Here is a 22,208-nt window from a genome sequence, read left to right as displayed (position 1 = left end):
GTTAAATATTTCCAAACATTGCTCTGGCTGTCTAAAGAATGTTAATTCTTCTTACCTGGGGGAAAATGGCAAAATGGATATTAGATTTAGATTACCTTTTTACGTATATAATATGAACTAAACAAACACAACAAAGAGTACCAGGAAAGGTTGACTGAAAAGGATACACAAAAAATGGGAGTAATACAATAACACATAAATATAGGGCCAATAATTGAGGTGATGGTAGACTGCATTTGACCTCACAACCAATGTGGGAATTAATAAGACAGATGAAGATGTTCCATATTTTACAGCATATGAGATGTACAGCCGTATAAGAGGTACCCCCCATTTTAGCAGGAAGTATCTAGGAAAAAACTTTTGTGTGTGGTTTCCTCCTGTAATCTTGGTTTTCTTAAAATAATATACTGTATACAGTACCAGTAAATGTGAGGAATAAATAAAAATAATACCAATAATTGTGTTACAACAAAAAATACTGTACAGTATTGCTAAATCAGTAAATAAAAGCCAATTGAAAGTTCTAACACAGTCGCCACTTACACATATATTCCCTGCTTCACCATAGCAATGAAACTGATTCCCTGTCAAGGCTCCCCTCCCCCCCCACATTGAGCCAGGTAACTAGTGCGCAAAGAAATATATATTACCTTTATGTGTTTGCCCTTAGAACAATAATTTCTTTTACTTTTTTCACATTATGTATGTAGGATGGTGTGTGCCTCTTACCGAGTAAAAATAAATTGAGAAAGTTACGTATATCTACCAGAAAATACGAGCTGAAAGACAACCATAACACCTCATGGCTTGGCTCAGCAGCCTGGTGGTTACAGTGACTAGTCTAACCTGGCTACAATGCTGCCAGCGATGTTAACAAATGCAAATGTGAAAAGAAAGTTATCTGTAAATCTTTATTTCCATCAGGTATTTTTAGATTTAAAAATAATTGTTGCAGGTATGGCATTAATAGACTGTAATGCTTGTAAGAATTTAGAAATGGTTACTGCTTAGCTACCTCTGAAGAGTTGAGTGTCTGCCATACAGATGTTAATTGTCTCAGATTATCATCATCAGTACAGTAGTTATAAAGTTTTATATAATTATTTTTTAATTAATTAAAAATAATAATAATGTGTTTAAGTACGGTAAGCAATAACATATTTTTAATTCTGGAGTTAGGTTAGGTATAATTTGGGCTACTGGAGACAGCAACTGGGGGATTCGTTAGCTTACGGGAGACCGCAGCTTCACATACAGGACGGAGGCTGATTTTTTTAGCCATTTTTCAGATAAAAAAGTGCGTCCTATATGCCGTAAACTACATTCGTATGAATCAAACAAACACTATTCAACTTACCAATTTGTTTACTAGACTGATAGTCTCTTGTGAGCTGAGACGCCTTATGTTGTGATAAAGGAAGAGAGTCAAGGCTTCTGGAGTCAGCCATTGTCCCTGAGCAGCTCCAATTACCGGTGGTTCAGCTAATGCCACAATGCGGAATGATGGATGTATGCGATATATACCCCGAGCAGTCATGTCTGCATGTGACAAGCCATTCTTCTTCTTAATTAAATCAAAGCGATCAGAGTGTAATAATCTAGTGCCATCATAAAGCTGCAGTTCCCGGTCATGAATCAACCTGTTTAAAGTATGACAAAAATTAGTGACAAAACTAATGACTAACAACTGCTGTCTTCCATGACCTTATAATTATAGCCTACCCTTAAAATAAGGATGATTCATGTGTATGAGATGAGGAGGCTGAGAATATGGAAGGTAAAACTGTGAAATTATGATCATCATAATACATTACTAATGATATATTAGTCTAATTCTTTCAACTTCACACATAAACTTCAAGTCTAGAACAGTAATAATATAAGAATTTAAATTCAGAATATTAAAGCACTGAATGACTTCTTCTTTCAAAAAATTAAGATTCAAAGATATATAATAAAAAAAAAAAATGCATGAATCACTACCTATGTAATACAGCCAGTGTTCCATGGTGAAGTCTGTGTATTCCATCCAATATTGCCATTTTGCCCTCTAAGGCAGCATTCACCAGGGGGGAAAACTGCCATGCTGTGTCACCATTAGCTGAGGTCACCCGTTGCTGCACAAGGTCTCGTGAGGTCATATCCTAAGTGAAATAATAAGATTTAGATAATGTTAATGAAAAAATAATAATACTGTATTATCTGGAAAGAAACATATAAATAATAAATGAAATATAACTACTGTACAGTACAATAAACTGGTTGAATGATCCCAAGGCTAAAAATGAAAGCACAAACTTCAAGAGAAAGCACCATCCTGACAACCTGTAGTAGCTAAATGCATCATGATTATGACTTGTACTGCAAATCCCTATTTGTGTCATTTGAGAATTATTCTTAACATTGGCAAAAAACATCATAGCAGGGCCTGAAACATATATTATATCTGGTATACCTCTATCACTTCACATAACCTAGCAGCACTAATCAGTAAATCTGCAAACATGTAATTAAAGTTCTTAAACAAAAGATTAATATCGAATTTGATACTTGTCATTACACAAACACTTCATTTGTTTTTTACATGGCGACAAATGACAAGTCTATTTTATTAAAGCAATACTCATGTCCTAAAAAAAAAAAAGCATATTAATGAAATAAATATCACATCATAAATTTTCTCATTCTTTCACTACATAATGAATAACTTTCTCAACATGTGGCTTTTATCTAAATATTTCATAATCAGCTAAATGATTACGTACTGCAAAGATAAGCAGTCAACAAACCTGGTATACAAGAATTGGCTCAGTCTGATAACCCAACATGTGTGCAATTTTTGAAACAACTGCTGACTTTCCACAACCACGTGGCCCAATGATGCACATGTCCTTAACACTGTGACTCTGAATAATTTCTGTGAGCATTTCATGGTGGTATGGAGTGAATACAAATGGAGGGGGAGGGCTTCCCCAGCTGTTCCCAGAAAATACCTGAAATAAAAAAAAACATTTTCATAATGATACTGTATTACAGACCCTTTTAATTTACTGTGTACCATATTTAAATAGCAATGGCAGATCATTACCAAATATCTTTGCAAGTGAAACAGTGATGAAGTTACATATTTTTAAAAAATAATATTTAATGCCAAGTAAAAGACCTCACTTGAGTAGTCACTTCTTTCCTCTCTACTTGGAGTGTGACCTCAGCAATCCCCTGTGAGTCTGTCAGTGGTTGTGTTTTTCTCACTTCATTGATGCCTGCACTTGTTGAGCTCTTCTGAAATTTACATATACATGAATTACTGTTTGAAGAATGTTTTTACAGTACATTAATCCTATATCATAGATTTTGCAAATTTCTAAACCTAATATACTGTACATATAAATAAATGAATGCAATTTTTTTTATGCCTGTACCAATTCAGTGCTGAATGTAAAGCCAAAGCATACCTCCTTCAGGTCCTAGTACTCATTAAACAAATGCCCCACTCTTTACCACCAACAACAGTACCTCTAGATTCCCTATGCTTGGGACCTGGCTAGATGTAATGTCTCTCCATGATGCTTCCTTAATTTTTCTTGAGTCTTCCTGCTATACAAACCTTTGTATCTTATCCTGTATATATATATATATATATATATATATATATATATATATATATATATATATATATATATATATATATATATATATATATATATATATATATATATATATATATATATATATATATATATATATATATATATATATATATATATATATATACTTATAATTAATTTTTTCTTTTTTTATGAACTTGCTCACTACAGTACAACAAAAGGCATACCTGGAATGGGTTGAAACCAAAAGTTGAAAACAGTTCTTCAACAGATTTATAGGTTTCTTGAGGTAGGAAGGCATGGTAAGGGTACAACCTATTGATCAGTCTTGTAGGCTCAACTTCTGGGTATTTACTCTGAAAGTTATAAAGAGATACAGTACAGTACTGTAGCTTAGGAATGGTATGCTCTTAAATGTACATCAGCAAGCTATTGTAACAGAAATAACAAATTTAAACAATTTATATCAGCTAAATCCCTCTCTAATAAAATGGATTGGGATCAAGTCTGACCTGTTTTACTGTACAGTATTGATATATTTTTTTTGGGGGATAAGAGAAACGGAAGACAGTTCTGTAAAATTATTACAGTATAATAGTTCCTTTCTTTAATACTGTAATACAAAACTGTATATACAGTGAAAAAAGTAAAAGTGGGTTCCATAGGCATGATTGCTGGTTAGGGACAGTCTAGATACAGCACACTGTATAGTATTGTATACTAAGCCTTTGGTATATAAGGAGACAGCATATCCAGTACTACACTCTCCTGCATTCACCCATTTACAACTGGGTGAACTGTGAGCGTCCCGGAATTGAACCAAAAAACCCTGGAACAAGAGGTGAGTGCTGTATCTGTTGAAGTTACAGTGTTCAATTTTGGTGATATCAACGAAATATGATGCGAGAGGCTCAGACAATGACACAAACGATGTTGTTCTTTCCAGTATATTTTGGGACCGTCCGTAAAAAACAAAACAAACATAACCTGCGCAGCAGTGGCGCTTTATTCCACAACTAACACAAAACATAATAGAACATATTCACATAAATATGGGGTAACCTAGTTTATATCTAACAGTATCCACTGGACCATCATGCTCCATGCATATACTGTACAGTGTACAGTTGTAAGATATTCAACAAAAACAGAACACTGTAGTCTAAATATTGGTTAAAAAAAATCTGTCAAAATGCTTTTTCTCTTCAAATAGCAAACTGTGTTTAACTACATCCAGTATAACAGAAATACCAAAAATCATACAAAGAAGCTACAAGAGGAAATTCATAAAGTTGCAAGATGAATGTACAGTAATTTATCCAAGAGACATTTTGGAAAAAATATTTTGTTTGAATGGGATTTTACTGTACCTGTACTGTAATGAAAATGAGTACAGTGCCGGGTCCAGCCCCCAATTTGATTTTGCTTCAGAACTGGGTAGACTATACTCTGTACTGTATAGCCTTTGTACAATATGAGTGACCTTCGTGCACTTGATACTCCTTTGGTTATACTACCAGTATGGAGAGAGCTTCAGTGTGTGAGAAAGAATACAAAACCTACCATAAAATCATTATGTTAGATTAAGTATGGTGAAGTTAGGTTTGCTTGGTTCATGTGTGCTTTCATAACTGTACAGTACAGTAGAGTACTGTATAGTACATGTATTCTGTACAGTATACTGTCGTATTTCATAGCCAGATTATGCATAGTGTACCAGACTCTAGAAAAAATAAACTAAGAGCTGGATCTGGTTCTGTACAACAGTCTTAATAAAAACAAAACAAATTAAAACTTAAATTATGGATAATTTTTGTTACCTACTGTACCAAAAATATAAATATCTGTCCTGAACACAATCACTAATATATTTATACTATTTATATGTAATTCTTGTGCCATCTGTCTTGTGTGTCTAGTACTGTACGTATAGTGTAATAAAAAAAGGTGAAAATAAGTTGAATCTAGGCATTTTTATACTGTACTGTATTGTAGTGTTATACAGTTCTGAGACTAATTCTGTCAAAATCATGTTAAGTAACTGGTACTGTAACTCCCTCTGACCAGCGTCACAGTGATAAATTCCTTGGTGAGTATTCTTTTCCTTGATATGAAACTTCAAATTACTTACACATGACTACTGATATTAACTAATGCAATTCCTCTTTTTTTGTTGGTTTTTGCAATTCAGGAGGATCCTAAATGAGTCATATGAAATGCAATCAAAATGTTTGACAGATAGAAGATTAGTGTAGGACTGATATCACAGAGATGGCATTTACACTTAAAACGTACCAGAATAGTCATAATAGAGGCCAAGTTGTCTATGGGGAAGTCAGGCAATCCAAGACCTTTACACTCCTGGGTGAGGATGGTGTGGGCAAGTGACAGTGTACGTGAGGCTATGTCGTTCGAAACACCTGGGTGATCCTCCAGTAGCTGCTGCAAGTGTTCCTGTGGGAGAAAATGTATGAAAACATGAAGAACAGCAACTAAAGTGACCTTCCTAATTACAGTAATTCAGCATTAAATTAGCTACTATGTATTGGAAACAAACTAATGTAATTTCATGTGGAGTCAACACCTAGGTTTCTTGTCCCCCTCCCCCCTCCCCCCAAAAAATGTCATGTTACATAATTCCAGCCGAGAAACTTTAAAATGTTTGCCCAAAGTTTAACGAAATTCATACTATACATAGTATAGTACCCGGGCCCGGATACTCAAAACTCTGCGTAAGTTAAACACTCGGCAATGTTGTAACCGACCCACGGCATTCAAACTTACAAACTGCTAACAATATTTTAAATCCCCATACTCAAAACTATTTTGCAATGTTGTTAGAGTACTGTAACTCAAATGTAAGCACTGAGAATGAGTCTTCATGCAGGCCAGCAGGCCATTCACAGTTATGTTTTCAAAACATACTGACCAATCACAAACTAAGGATATCAGCTACCTGTGGGCTTGATATTTGTAAACACATTTTAGCTGTGCTGGAAGAGGTGAAAAAGTGGAAGGACAGTTTCTTTGGGATATTGGACAACAAAACACCGTCAAAATGAAAAATAATGCCCGGGACTCAGTTTTGAGTGTGGTGAATTTTGTGCCTCAGGTACTGTACCATGAGATATTGGTGAAGTTTGGAGAAATTTCACTGATTTAAAGATGTCTGTCAAGAAAAAAGCAGCTCAAGCACTTTAGTTAAACTTCTTAACTATTTTTCACAAACTTAAGAAAACTTACTGTATAGTTCACACAAAGATTACTACTAAATTTAAAATAGAAAATATATGTACAGTTTGCAATAAAAAAACTTCATAAACACTACTAAAATATTTGAGAAACTAGTAGCACAATTTCAATAACAAATTATGAAAAGTACAAATATGATAACACTTGGGTGAGTCGGTTCAGCCCACCTTTGACCTCTTTGTTCTCCACCCTAAAAGTGTCTAATTACTCGGTTTCAAAATTACACATTGAGGAAATACTGTATATAGAACCTCAACAATTGTTCATCATTTATGCGAGGGTCAAAAGGGTCATGGTACTTCCATTCAAGCTTGATCATTTAAATATACATCAATCAATTCCATCTTGTCTGATAAAACAAACAGCTGCTGTTTATAAGATCAATTTTAGCTCATTAGAGTTTATCTTAAAATACTATTTTCCACTGAAATAATATATAAAATAAATTTTCTGAAGTATTCTCCGATAAAACAGGTTTAATAAGCCCTTGACATAATTATCAAGAACTTGACACAGGGCACTGGCCTCCTTCACTCGGTGAGGCCAGTTGGCCACCTTTAGTGGGTAGCCATTAGGTATACTGTATAAGGTAAATTATAGCTTGGAAAGCATATACTGTTTATGCAATCTGGAAATATACATGCTATGTCGGGGTTTATTCCGTTACAGGAGCTCCAAAGGTCCTGTAGGAGGGACGGGTCCAGGAGGGGAGCCCTGGGGGTCTGGACCTCCTTTTCATCAGAAAATTACAATACTGTACAGTACTTCTTCAATGCAGTATTGTACTCAGGCGATTTTATACTGTATAGTAAAAGGTAATTCTTTGGCTGAGTGCAAAAAGAGCCAATGTCAAAAAATGCCAATTTAGACTTCTCTTTTTGCACTCAGCCAGAGAATCAGTGAATTACTATTGACCTCAGAATACCTCCTATTATCAAGTGCAAATGGCTTCAAAGTGGCCTCAAAATGCCCATAATATTGGTCAAATAACAAAAAAAATTCTGGGGGCTTATACCTCTGCAAAAAAAAACAACATCCGGGTGGGCTTGCTGTGCTCGCCACGTTTCCCCGCCCACAATTTCTTGGATCCCCTCCTTTTGATATCCTTGGATTTGCTCCTGTGTAGTGTTACTGTAATTTACGGCCTCCAAATGCAAAGTGACATCACAATATGGCGGACATTTTGATTTGAGTATCGTAATAGAAAAGACTTACTTTAGATCAATTGAGGTTTGAATTACAGAGTCAACTGGGAGATACAATATTGTAGATATTGGTCCACAGCCTATAAAAAACATGGTTACACATACGATACACTTAGGGCAAGAGAGGCAAATCAAACAACTTAGAACCAAACTGATGCAAAATAATGAAACATAATATAAAATAAAATTAAATTGTCTATTATTTGTGACTTGTTTCATTCATTTTGGATGGTGGGTTACTGATACGACACACAATTTAATGGGCCTGAAACAAAATCGCTCATATCTCGAAACATGATTTTTGTTGATTCGCCCTCTTACCTCCATGGCCTCATATATTCCCCTAAAGTTCCCCATTTCCCCTCTATTAGTGTACACGAATGACCCTTAGAGTGACAGAGTGGAGCAATACTTTCAGTAAAGTAATAATAAGGGCCACTCCATCCAATCATCCATCAACCCCGTCTTTGTGTGCTCACCGTGACTTAGCGGTAGCTATTTACATGGTCATTATCATTGTAATTGGAGGACGTAATTGTTTAGTTATGGTGTAATTGTGGAATATTCCTGGCGTGGCAGAGAGGGAGGCACTGCGGGACGTGCGGTAAAATAGTCCAGCCTGCAACCTGACCCACCATCACTCTCTCCAGTCAACCACCCTTATTAACACTCACGAATATTGACCACCGCACCCACTTGGTCCCTGCCTTATTAAGACACTAAGAAATATTGACCCCCGGGCTAATTGACGTAAATGACGTAGGCAGGTAGAGGGGTCGGGCCAGAGCACGTGATGGTGTGAGAGACGCTGCCTTGATCATCTCAGTAATGGCCACAGAAAGATCCTTTGTTGCCTTGGGGTGTTGCAGCCGTCACGTCATGCTTTCCTTCTGTGCATCCGTCCGTGGGTTATGAAAACGGTAATTTAAAATATAAATGTTAACCAAACTTGGTATGTCTCATACCAACGGGTCACACAGGTTTAATGTTTAGTACTTTGTCACCACTGTTTAGTTATTGCCAATTATGACATCTTATCTTCTATATCCACCTATCTTTCATCTTTTCCCCCCTCCCGTATAAGCTTAAATGTGAAAAATCAGAAGAAAAATAAACCTTAAAATAGAGGAGATAATTGCACAAAAAACTCTTCAACAAATGTGTTTATCAAATATATACAGTATGCCCCAACCATTTGGTTTAATACCCACTGTGGCCCTTGACCCAGATATCCAAATGATAATCACTGCAGAACTCCGTAGGCCTATATTGTGGTATAGATATGGTCAACACCCTTTCTACCAGTTTTCAGATAATAAAAATATAGAGGTGTTTAGTATCATCTTAGGACACACCCCCTTGTGTCTTTGGCCCTTGGCCCTTGACCCCCAAAAAGTGACTGAATTGTGGAACTTTGTAAATATTACCTGGAAAAACAAGGCTCGCACCTTATGCAGTGGTACGTAATTACAAATGAACGTAAGTAAAATCTATACAAAGAAACAAAAGTAAAAATAAGCAAAGTAACATATAGGTATGTACACACTTATATAAATACACACCAACAGTACCAACGTGCATCCTCACACCCATACACACACACACACAGATGTAACATGTACTGATGCAATACACATATACAGTACAGTACAGTAATTATACATTCACACACAAATATTATAATTAAACACAGCCTATACAAATATACACATACAAAGAAACACATGAATACATAGAAACACAAGCACAAATAATATACAGTACATTTAAAAATAAACAAACAAACAAACGTACACAACACAGACAGAGCAGGAATCAGTTTGTGGTAAGCTTGGCCTTCAGGTGATGCGAGGCGTCGTCAGCAATTTTCGTAAAAGGATCCAGCGGCGGCTGTCGTGAATGGCAGTGTTGATTTATGAGAAATATTAGTGCATCGTCCCGCTAACTAACTCTTCTTAATTTATCAAAGCGCGTGGTCAGCTCGTGGCCCTTGTTAGCCCCTCTCAACCAAATTAAAGCTGACACAGTCGGTCTGTCCGTTTTGTGTCTCTCCGCCCTATAGGAAGCAAGGTAGGTAGACACTATCTACCTACCCTGATAGGAAGGACATCCAGGACTAAGATATTCATATTTGTCGTGGATATCACACTCAGAGGTACCAAAGATCAAGGTCATATATGAGAATAAAAAAAAAAACACACACACACACACACACATATATATATATATATATATATATATATATATATATATATATATATATATATATATATATATATATATATATATATATATATATATATATATATATATATATATAATAAAGATCCTGCGGTCTAGTAGTTTCTTCAGCGCGAACAGACGATTAACCTTCGTGAGGATGCAGTCATTCTTTTGTTAAACATACAATGTCTCATCCTAGCTAAATATTAATCAGAATTAAAGCACTCGAGCTGTTAATTAAACAAATGAAGGTCGGGCCTTGGTTGGTAGCAGCGGCCAGGCATTACCATTAGGGGCGAGGTATTCACGATTGTACTGCCGCTCTGGTTCACTAAACGTAATAACATATATCAGTATGTCGTAACCCCAGTCATGTTACGCCTGAGTGATATTACTACCACACGTGACATCCTTTCATTACGCTTTAGAAAAAACATCTTATGCCAACCGTTAGTGAGTGGCGGTAATTGTTGTTTTTGTTGGTAGGGTGAATGGACGTTGTAGTAGTAGTAGTAGTAGTTGTTGTTGGTGGAGGTAGTAGTAGTTGTTATTGTTGGTAGAGCGAATGGACGTTGTTGTCGTTGTGGTGGTAGTGGTGGTGGAGGAGGTAGTGGTTGTGGTAGTAGTAGTAGCTTCCGTAGTAGTAGTAGTGGTAGTAGTAGTAGTAGTAGTAGTAGTAGTAGTAGTAGTAGTAGTAGTAGTGCCATTGCTCACGCATAAGTACGGTTGGCCAGTAGATGGTTTGCCCTCCCAATGCGTGTGTATTCTATGATGGCGATCACGCCATGGTTTGCAATAAGGAGCTTCATATGCATGAGGCATGACGAGGTAAGGATCTCACAGCAAATATGTTGAAGGAACCTGCCGGGACGTCATGGTAGAACCGACCCTCTCCACTGGATGGCGAGATCTCCAACACAGGACTTCAAACACATCTAACGAAGCCCGTGTGGACGTCAGTGCTCGAGGATTCTGGACGCGGGACAGCGAGCCTTCGACATCAGGATTTTTGATCCTGGCCGCTTTGTCACTCGTAACCCAGCTCTCGATGCTGCACATAGGAGGAACAGAACGACAAGAAGGGCATATGGGGAGAGAATTCAAAATGTCGATCGGCGCAGCTTCATTCGCTAGTGTTCACAACCCTGGTGGGATGGGCCCAAGCGCAAGATGCTTCACGCCAGACTCGCGGAGCTGATCTCCGAACAGAAGCAGCAGCCCGAAGTTATGTCACAGCCTGATGAGAGATGTCGACTGTCCTTCTCTTCCTTCGGTCGGCTTTTCTCTGCCTCAGGGAACGAGAGCTTCCGCCCCTACTCCGTCAACTGCTGCAGATATCGACTATGAGGCTACAGTCACCGAATGCCGCATCGATCTGCGGCTCAACCAATTTAACAGATAGGATAGTTGCTTATGTATTAGATAGTTAATATTAAGGTAAATAAATGGTATGGAAGGTGTATTGGGGAGGTTGACACGTTTTTAAAAAAAAAAAAAGTAGTAGAATGCATAGTTAGTAGTAGTAGTAGTAGTAGTAGTAGTAGTTGTAGTTGTAGTTGTAGTTGTAGTTGTAGTAGTAGTTGTAGTTGTTGTTGTTGTTGTTGTTGTTGTTGGAGTGAGTGATAGTAGTAGTTGTGTTGGTAACAGTTGTAGTTGGTAGTAGTAGTAATTGTTGTTGTTGGTAGAATGTCCGTGGTAGTACGGTAGTTGTCTGTGGCTATCTGAAGTTGTTATTAATTTCAGGTGTCAGTTTTTGAAAGAGGTTTACACACAGGTTATATTATGTGATTAATTTAGAACACAACACGTCTAGTCTGGTATAATTATAGTAATGGATCAGGTAAGGTAAGGGAATTCGTGTGTGTGTGTGTGTGTGTGTGTGTAAGCTAGCATGGGGTAATGTACACGGTGTTTGGTGATACAAGGAGACAGGGTGATCAGTAAATAGTTGATGCATTGCGTGTCTCACTGCTGGTCGCAACATGAATGGTGAGGGGGGGGGGGGGCGGTTCTCGTTACCACATCACACGCTTACGATTCAAAATAAATTCCAAGTGAATATTCCTCCACGAGAAAAGTTTTATGGAGAAAAAAAAAATGTATTCCTTGTTACCAAATGTGGATATGATTGTTTATTTACCTCGTCTCAGATCTTATTGTGATAAATGCACATGACAAGTTTAGCCAAACTCTGCAACAATCGGTTCCAGTTATCATGTTTACAATGTCGGACACACGCAAATACGTAAACACACACACACACACACACACACACACACAACTACCGCACCTGTGTCTCTCAGTGGTAGTGGCGAGAGAGAAAAAACTATGACTGTTTAGCCGCACTTGAAAAAAAAGTCTTTCTCTCTTTCTTTCTTTCGTGGTGAGGGAGATGTGTGTGAAAGGTGAGGGAGAAGTATGAGAGGTGAGGGAGAGGTAAATTGAGAGATGTGTGTGAAAGGTGAGGAGAGTATGAGAGGTGGGGAGAAGTATGAGGTGGGGAGATGTGTGTGAAGGTGGGGAAGTGTGGGGTGGGGAGAAGTATGAGAGGAGGTGGGGGATGTGTGTGTGAAAGGTGGGGAGAAGTGTGAAGTGGGGAGAAGTATGAGGTGAGAGTATGAGGGGGTGAGGGAGAAGTATGAGAGGCGAGGGAGAAGTATGAGAGGCGAGGGAGAAGTATGAGGGGGAAGAAAGGAAGGAAGGACGGAAAATAGGATGGAAAGGAAGGAGGGAGGGAAGGAGGGAGTTTGAAAGGAAGGTAGACAGGAAAGGACCACAGTAATGTAGACAACAGGTACTTGAGGTGTACAGTATAGAGAGCAACAGACAAGTTGACAACAGGAGAAAACACACACTTACTCCGCCCACAGGAGGACCTTACGTCCACAACTAGTAGAAAACGTACTTACTCCGCCCACAGGAGGACCTTACGCCCACAACTAGTAGAAAACGTACTTACTCCGCCCACAGGAGGACCTTACGCCCACAACTAGTAAAAAACGTACTTACTCCGCCCACAAGAAGACCTCACGCCCACAACTAGTAGAAAACGTACTTACTCCGCCCACAGGAGGACCTTACGCCCACAACTAGTAGAAAACGTACTTACTCCGCCCACAAGAAGACCTCACGCCCCTAGTAGAAAACGTACTTACTCCGCCCACAGGAGCACCTCACGCACACAATTAGTTGAGAAAAAAGAAAAGAAAATCTAGGAAACTTAATCCTGGAAGCGAAAAAGTTGCAATCGTTGAAAGTGAACCTGACGTACATTTTTCTGAAATTAAAATACCTTAAATAATCATCGCACGTCATGCCCACATATGCGTGGATTGGACCAAATTGCCGCGGGGGGTCAGTGTTGAAGGCGAGTCTCTCAATGATGGTGTTTAGGCTACAATCATCGCGTCAGACACAATGATCTCTATATTATTAATACCCGCCTCATCATCACACACAGTTAGGCGGGATCAGGCAGTGTGTTTACGATAGCGGGACAAAGACGAGGTGATGGAGGCAGGTGAGGAAGCCAACAGGTATAGTGACGAGCTGTAATGGTTGGGTTAGGTTAGATGTATTGGTTCTCGTCCACTGTTTAATGTTACACCACCAGCAGGTATACCCAGTACACCCTCCCCCTGCCCACCCTCACCTCAACACACACACACGCTTGCCCTTTATCCCTAACACACCCCCTGCTCACCCTCACTCCAACACACACCCTCACCTTACCCCCAACACCCCTGCTCACCCTCACCTCAACACACACACGCTCACCCTTACCCCCAACACACACCCCTGCTCTGCCTCACCCCTCAGCACCCACACGCTCCCCTTACCCCAGCACACACCCCTGCTCACCCTCACTCCAACACACACACGCTCACCCTGCCCCAACACACACCCCTGTCACCCCTCACCTCAACACCCCGCACTCCTGCCCCTTACCCCAGCACACCCCCCTGCTCACCCCCTCACCCCTCAACACCCCACACTCACCCTTACCCCAACACACACCCCCTGCTCACCCCTCACCTCCTTGCCCACACGCTCACCCCTTACCCCAACACACCCCTGCTCTCACCCCTCCTCCAACACACACACGCTCACCCCTTGCCCCAACACCCCCTGCTCACCCTCACTCCCAGCACACACGCTCACCCCCTTACCCCAGCACACCCCTGCTCACCCTCACCTCCCAACACCCACACGCTCGCCCACCCCCAGCCACCCCTGCTCACCCTCACCTCAACACCCACGCTCACCTACCCCAACACCCCTGCTCACTGCCCTCACTCCAACACACACGCTCACCCTTACCCCCAACACACCCCCCTGCTCACCCCTCCACCCTCACTTACCCCACTCTGCCCCTTACCCCAACACACCCCCTGCTCACCCTCCTCAACACCCCGCTCACCCTTACCCCAGCCACACCCCTGCTCACCCCTCCACTCCAACACACACACATCACCCTTACCCCCAACCCCACACCCCCCCTGCTCCACCCCTCACTCACCCACGCTCACCTTACCCCAACACACACCCCCTGCTCACCCTCACTCCAACACACACCCTCACCCCCACCATCACCCCCAACATACGCTCACCTTCATTACCACAACCTATCTACTATATACCCACTTCCAACCTCACACACCCCGCTCACCCTCACCACTAAACCCCCTGGCCAACACACCCCACTCCCATCCTCATCCCAGCTCACCCAACCCCACCCCCACCCGCCGCCACAATAGATGTTAACCATCCAGCTTGTTTGTGTTGGTGAGTCAATACCTGGAGGTATCACCTGTCAGGTGTTGGTTCTCTTAAATCAATACCCGAGGCTAGTTTTACAACCGGGGCAAAAAACTTGGTTTTTTTTTCACAGTATTTTTTGAGATCTTGGTGGCGTGTTGGGTTATGGTAGCTTTGGTTAGGTTAAATTAGGAAAAGGAGTACAGTGGTGGGGTGGATACAGCGCTCGTCTCCTGTATTGAGTGCCGACCATGATGCCTCCACGCTGACCGAAGGCTTCAGTACATCTTGTGCTACTGTAGTCATACTTCTCATAACGAACCGTCAGATAAGAGGACCTCTTTCATTAAGCAAGGTATTGTCAGGTTATGTTGGGTCAGAGTTAGGTTAAGTTAGCTTAAGTATGATTTAGTCAGGCTAGGTTACGTTGGATAGGATAGGTTAGGTTAGGTATGGTTACGTTATGTTGGGCCAGGGTTAGATTAGGTTAGGTTGGGTTCAGTTCAGTGTTCTAAGTAGTGACAACAGGAGCTTAGAATGGGACCTAAAATGATTGCCAATCTGAAGACTCGGATAATTTAATTAAACCACTTCAATTTGAATTCGGATCTGAGTTGGGGGGAGGGAGGGAGGAGGAGTCCCATGGCAGCTAAAATAGATATATAGATATTCCTGGAACAAGACAAAATTGGAGCTAGTCATCAGCACCAACACCTTCAGCTGGTCGGTCCTCCTGTACACAGCGAGTCGGCCAGTTATCATGAGTGTAGGCTGGCGTTTAATGCCTGACACACTGCACGTTATTATCACTTCCCTCCTCCCAGCCACCTTGCTTTCACTACTTGATAAATTACGCCGCTTAACAACTACATGTTGGAGCAGATAAAGGCTGTCCCTCACCCCACCCACACCTCCTCCCACCTAACACACCCTCACCCCCCCTTCCCCTCCCTTGTCTATACCACATTAACCCGTCAATACGCGAACTAAATAGCCGCCACCACACAGCAACTATACCTCCACAACACAACCACAACATCAACCACACCTCCACCTCACCACATTTTACTCAATATAAATTTTACACTTTTTACACAATAATTCATGAAGCCAAAAATAACAAAGGTAAAAAGAAACATTGTCTGTTGTAAACTTCCTAGAAAACCTTTTTAATTAACGCCTTACACAAGCCAGCCCACCAACTTGATCCCAACCTGACTTTACCTTACCCAACCTAACCTATACATTACCTAATCTTACCATAATTAACCTAACCTAACCTAACCTAACCTAACCTAATCTAACCTAACCGTAACTGTCGCAGGTGTAGTGTTGACCACCTGTGTATGAGTGTATAGCCTCACACCCCGTGGCCGAGTCACCATCTACCCGCCAGAGTGCTGCATGTTGATTCACCCTGGGGGACACACAAGGGCCATGGCTCACCCTGGGGGACACACTAGGGGCCATGAGTTACTCTACCTGAGGGATACACTAGAGGCCACGAGTTACTCTGGGGTAAACGTTAGGGCCATGAGTCACCCTAGGGGCAAACTAGGACCATGGCTCATCCTTGAGGGCACACTAAAGGCCATGAGTCACCCTGGGGGACACATTAGGGGCCATGAGTCACCCTGGGGGACACATTAGGGGCCATGAGTCACCCTACCCTGAGGGCCACACTCGAGGCCAAAAATCACCCTAGGGTACACTCTAGGGCCATGGCTCACCTTGGAGAACACACTAGGGGCCATAAATCACTCTGGACGACACACTAGGGGCCCTGACTCACCCTAGGGCCCTGACTCACCCTAGGACCATGGCTCACCCTGGGGGGGGGCACTAGGGTGATACAGCAGGTAGGAGGTATTAAGCAGCACGCAAAGAGGTAGGGAGAGGGGTCGCCGGTCAGTGCTGGTGACAAGCAGAATAATTTAAATCGGAAGGTAATCCACGGTGTGAGTGACGCGTGACGCCATGATTGTAGGACGACCACGTTTTTGTGTGAGGGATTATGTAGTGTGGGCTGTGTCCTACACCTACACCCAGCTGCACGTCCTACACCTACACCCAGCTGCACGTCCTACACCTACACCCAGCTGCACGTCCTACACCTACACCCAGCTGCAAGTCCTACACCTACACCCAGCAGCATGTTCTACACCTACACCCAACTGCAAGTCCTACACCTACACACCCAGCACGTCTACACCCTACACCCAGCTGCATTCTACACTACTTCTGCACATTTCTACACCGACATACCCAACTGCACGTTCTACACCTACACCCAGCTGCGTTCTACACCTACACCCAGCTGCACGTTCTACACCTACACCCAGCTGCAAGTCCTACACCTACACCCAGCTGCACGTTCACCTACACCCAGCTGCACGTCCTACACCTACACCCAGCTGCAAGTCCTACACCTACACCCAGCTGCAAGTCCTACACCTACACCCAGCTGCAAGTCCTACACCTACACCCAGCTGCACGTCCTACACCTACACCCAGCTGCACGTCCTACACCTACACCCAGCAGCATGTTCTACACCTACAGAAGTACACAGACGTACAGGTACACACACACACACGAGCACACAATCATAATGAAGTACATTATTAAGTATCATAAAAAGACCCAACAATGACGTCACTCTTTACTTAATTACGGTGGCTTTATTGAGTTTCATTATCTAATTACAAAAGTCAATATACCAGGGACGCGTTCAGGTAATTCTTTATGTTGGTGTTACTGTTGTTATTAGAGTCATACCCACGTATTTACAAAGTATATAACCAAGAATGTGTTATTGTAATGTTATTGATAGATAGTGAAGCATGTTACTGTATTTCAAATTTGTATGTATTTTCCCGTTGTGTCGTCCGTCCATTCGTCTGCCTTTCTGTCCAACCGTCCGTCAGTTATAAAAAAGATCCCAAATATTTCAATAAAAATTTGTAAGTATAAATATCACATTGATCTCGAAGGCGTTCAATCAAGAACCATTTGTGTCATCACAGTTCACAGTTGAGAGAGGAATGACCAGTCAGCCTTGGTTGTGGCGAGGTAACCGTCCACCTCTACTGACAACTGTTTTTCCAAAGATAGAGAGTGCAGGTATACAAACAATGTGCATAAAGAGTGCAGGTATACAACAAACATTAGTAAACAGTAAGTCGATTAGCCCAACAAAGTCATCGTATGGTTATTATTTCCATTAAGAACCATCCAGTGACCAAAGGCAGTGACCCAGCAACGCAGACACAGTGAAAAGGTTGAGCCAGAGATGTAAGGAGACAGCAGACACCAGATAAATAGAGCTAATACTTTATTGTCCACTCTTCTTATGTGGGTATCGGAGTTATTGATCTCAACTTGGACCATATCGAATATTTGACCTTGTAAATAAACAACACCATTTACAAAGAGGTTTTTCCTCTTGAACTTTCTCCTCAGATAGAGAGTTTAACCGTATATTACAACTTTAATACTATTATAGAATTGTTTTCAGTATCACCTGAAGATTAGACACCCCAGCTTATTTCACCTTTATATTAACCACCCTAACGCAAAATAGGTTTGGTTAGGTTAGGTTAGGTTAGGTCAGGTCAGGTCAGGTCTTACGAATGCTCTTACAAATATACATGAAATGTCTTCTTTGTCATCAGAGGCAGAGCGCAAAAGTAGTTCACGTAGCTACAGTGGTAGAGAGGTGTATACAATGGTACAGTGGTGTCTACAATGGTACACAATGGTAGAGAAGTGGCGTGGTAGCAGACGAGGGCAGACGTACGGTAGTGGAGGTTGGCGTGTGCCGTTCACATCACCTTCTTGATAATCATCTGCCGCCATAAGCAAGACTTAGGAGAAACACTGTCCTTTCTGGATGACACACCGCCCTTAAATATTACTGTGTGTGTGTGTGTGTGTGTGTGTGTGTGTGTGTGTGTGTGTGAGTAAAGGCAGTGTGATGTCATCTTTGAACCTCTGATTAAAAAAAAAAAATAAAATAAAGGGGGTTTTCAGGGACTAAGTAAACTGTACATACTATCCCCCAACACAGATGAAAATGTTTTTACGTGTCCATGTAAACTGATTTTCACTTCCTGGACACAATATAAACGGCTTCTTTACACACACACACACACACACACACACACACACACACACACAGAAAATTCTAATAAAAACACAGTATCGTCGTGCCAACTCCGTACCCCAGATATGACTACTTGAAAGCTGTCACGTTATTTACGACTAGGAGCTGACTAGTCATGGTAGAGGGGGTGGGGGTAGTGGGGGGTTAAAGTATATGTAGGGGTAAGTGGGTAAGGAGGGAGGTGGTAGGAAGAAAGGGGTAAGGGGGGAGTGTACGTGGAGGGGGAGAGGGTAAGTGGAGCCGGATGAGGTAAGTGGAGAGGAAGGAGGTAAGAGGAGGGGGGAAAGGGGTAAGTGGAGAGGGAGGAGGTATAGGAAAGGGGATAACTGAAGGGGGAAGGGTAGGTGGAGGAGAAGGGGGTAGGAGGAGGGAGGGAGAGGGGGAGCCACTGTGTTCCGCCTTTCACTAATTGATCCAAGTGATAATCCCCGCCGTAGTGACTCGCGTCTGGCAGGTCACGCACCGCACATAATGAAGGCCGCCCGTCGTTTTTATTAGGCTCAGCTCTGCTTTATTGGAGGATTAGTTTTTAGAATCAATCTAATTATCCATTAGGAATATGTTTGCATCGAGGATTTAAATTGGTCTGGTCATGGTGTGGGGAAAGTTACGGAGGGTGGGAGGGAGTGTTTAGTGTGATGGCCCATGACATTATGGGCGTAAGGTGGCCGTCTGCAACACACACGTACAATACCCCTCTCCCCTACCCACACACACAACAACGCCCCCCTCCTCAACCCACCCACACAACAACGCCCCCCTCCTCCCAACACACCCACAACACCCCTCCTCAACACACCACAACGCCCCCTCCTCAGCCAGCCACAACACCCCCTCCTCAGCCCATCCACAACACCCCCTCCTCAACACACCACAACGCCCCCCTCCTCAGCTAGTCTGTGCCCCTACTGTGCCCCCTCATCAACCCCATCCACAACACCCCCTCCTCCAACCCATCTGCTTACCCCCCCCTTCTCCAACTCATCCACAACACCCCCCTCCCTCAACACACCCACAACACCCCGCTCCTCAACACACCACAACACCTCTCTCCTCCAACCCCACCCCTAGCCCCCTCCTCAACACACCCACAACACCTCTCTCCTCAGCCACCCACAACCCCCCCCCTCCTCAACACACCCACCTTACCTCTCTCACTCAACCCACCCACAACACCCCCCTCCCCTCAACACACCCACAACACCCCCCTCCCTCACCTACCAATTATCCATATTACCTCCTTTTTCTTCTTTATCTTGTAATTCCCAAGTTGAGTAATATCAATCGAGGATCTGTCAGCAGGATTATTAGAGATACATATTTCTGACAGAGACTTGTAATCATGTGTGTGTGTGTGTGTGTGTGTGTGTGTGTGTGTGTGTGTGTGTGTGTGTGTGTGTGTGTAGAGGTTTATTAAGGAATATCTAAAGCAGCCTTGGGTGGGTCAAGAGAGCTGTGTTGGATAATATAACCAAATATAACCTAACTTAATAAAGCCTAACCTATAACCTAATATAACATAACCTAATATAGCTTAGCCTAACCTAATCTAACCTAAGTCCACCATTTTGTATTAGGGTATATAATTGTCCCGTGAAATAACTAAGGATGCCTATAATCTTCACAAGACCCTCTGAGTCTTACCAACTTTGGATCACTACACAAGGGGGATGAAATTAATAACGAAAAACTATAAAAAAAATAATACTTCGACTAACACAGACACACACAAACTACGACCACCCCAAGAGATAAAATATGACTGACATGAATAATTATTAATATCCACATTATAATATGCCTCCTGTATGAAGATTTTTGTCCAAGGAATAACTTTTGTTGTCGGTGATGAGGCAGTCTGTGTGTTCAGTGGTTCAGCTGCTGCCATGAGTGTGAATTCTTCTCCGATAAAGTATTTAAGTTTAAGGCAAGAGAGTATAGGTTGTCCCCCGCCCGTCAGCTGGGGATACCAAGCCTATTACCATCCTCTTGGCTGTGTGTCCTTCCGGGTGTCTTATGAACGCCCAACTCCCCCCAAAAAAACATCGAGAGAAAACAATCATTAACTCACATATGTGCTAGGTGGATTTTGTCTACATATGGAGTCAAAAGAGTGGTAAGAAGTAGTGTCTTGTAGAGCATGGCTCCACCTACAGGTCAGACTTGGCACACCAATTAAATCAGTTCAAACTTAGGCGAGTTGTAGTGTGGGTCGCTCACCAGCTTCACCTTCAAGGCAAGACGTACAGGTGACACGTGGTTGAAAACAAGAACAGAAGCTACAGGTAATGTGTAGGTACAGGAGCCAGAGGTAGTGTGTAGGTAGAGGAGCCAGAGGTAGTGCGTAGGTAGAGGAGCCTGGAGGTAGTGTGTAGGTAGAGGAGCCTGGAGGTAGTGTGTGTGAGGTGGAGGTGGTATGTGTGTGTGTGGGCAGAGACCTGGAGGTGGTGTGTGGTGGGGCCTGGAGGTGGTGTGTGGGTGGGGGTGGGGGCCTGGGTGGTGTGTGGGTGGGGGTACAGGGCTGGAGGTGGTGTGTGGGGTGGAGGTGGAGTGGTGTGTGGGTGCAGGGCCTGGGTGGTGTGTGGGTAGGTGGTGTGGGTGAGAGGGCCTGGGTGGTGTGTGGGTGGAGCCTGGAGGTGGTGTGGTGCAGGGCCTGGAGGGTGGTGTGTGGGTGGGGAGGGGGAGGCCTGGAGGTGTGTGTGTGGGTGGGTACAGGGCCTGGGTGGTGTGTGGTGTGGGTGGGGGCCTGGAGGTGGTGTGTGGGTACAGGGCCTGGAGGTGGTGTGTGGGGGAGGGCCTGGAGGTGGTGCGTGGGTGGAGCCTGGTGTGTGGGAGGGGGGCCTGGAGGTGGTGTGTGTGGGGACAGGGCCTGGAGGTGGTGTGTGGGTAGGGGCCTGGAGGTGTGGTGTGTGGTGGGGCCTGGAGTGGTGGTGTGAGGGTGGAGAGGTGGTCGGGTGGACCTGGAGGTGGCCTGGGTGGGCCTGGGTGGTGTGGGT

At 42.7% G+C, this 22,208-nt stretch overlaps 1 protein-coding gene across 4 annotated transcripts in view; it reads right to left on the bottom strand.

The window, feature by feature from the left end:
* LOC121875696 (von Willebrand factor A domain-containing protein 8-like) overlaps window positions 1-22,208 on the bottom strand; it is a 112,466-nt gene that overhangs the window by 12,588 nt on the left and 77,670 nt on the right. For 2 of the 4 annotated variants that reach the window (XM_042380327.1, XM_042380328.1), the window contains exons 8-13: window positions 5,907-6,065; window positions 3,839-3,967; window positions 3,172-3,285; window positions 2,793-2,996; window positions 1,987-2,147; window positions 1,361-1,643 (exon numbers count right to left, since the gene is read on the bottom strand). In XM_042380327.1, coding sequence (XP_042236261.1) covers window positions 1,361-1,643; window positions 1,987-2,147; window positions 2,793-2,996; window positions 3,172-3,285; window positions 3,839-3,967; window positions 5,907-6,065 — 1,050 coding nt within the window. Of the gene's footprint in view, window positions 1-1,360; window positions 1,644-1,986; window positions 2,148-2,792; window positions 2,997-3,171; window positions 3,286-3,838; window positions 3,968-4,478; window positions 4,611-5,906; window positions 6,066-22,208 lie in introns of those variants that run through there. The other 2 variants (XM_042380330.1, XM_042380331.1) reach the window with 2 other exon arrangements.

Source organism: Homarus americanus, unplaced genomic scaffold (genome assembly GCF_018991925.1).
Source record: "Homarus americanus isolate GMGI-L3 unplaced genomic scaffold, GMGI_Hamer_2.0 scaffold22250, whole genome shotgun sequence".
Taxonomy (NCBI): domain Eukaryota; kingdom Metazoa; phylum Arthropoda; class Malacostraca; order Decapoda; family Nephropidae; genus Homarus; species Homarus americanus.
The sequence above is the reverse complement of the archived record's forward strand: the minus strand, read 5'-3'. Positions and strand labels throughout refer to the sequence as shown.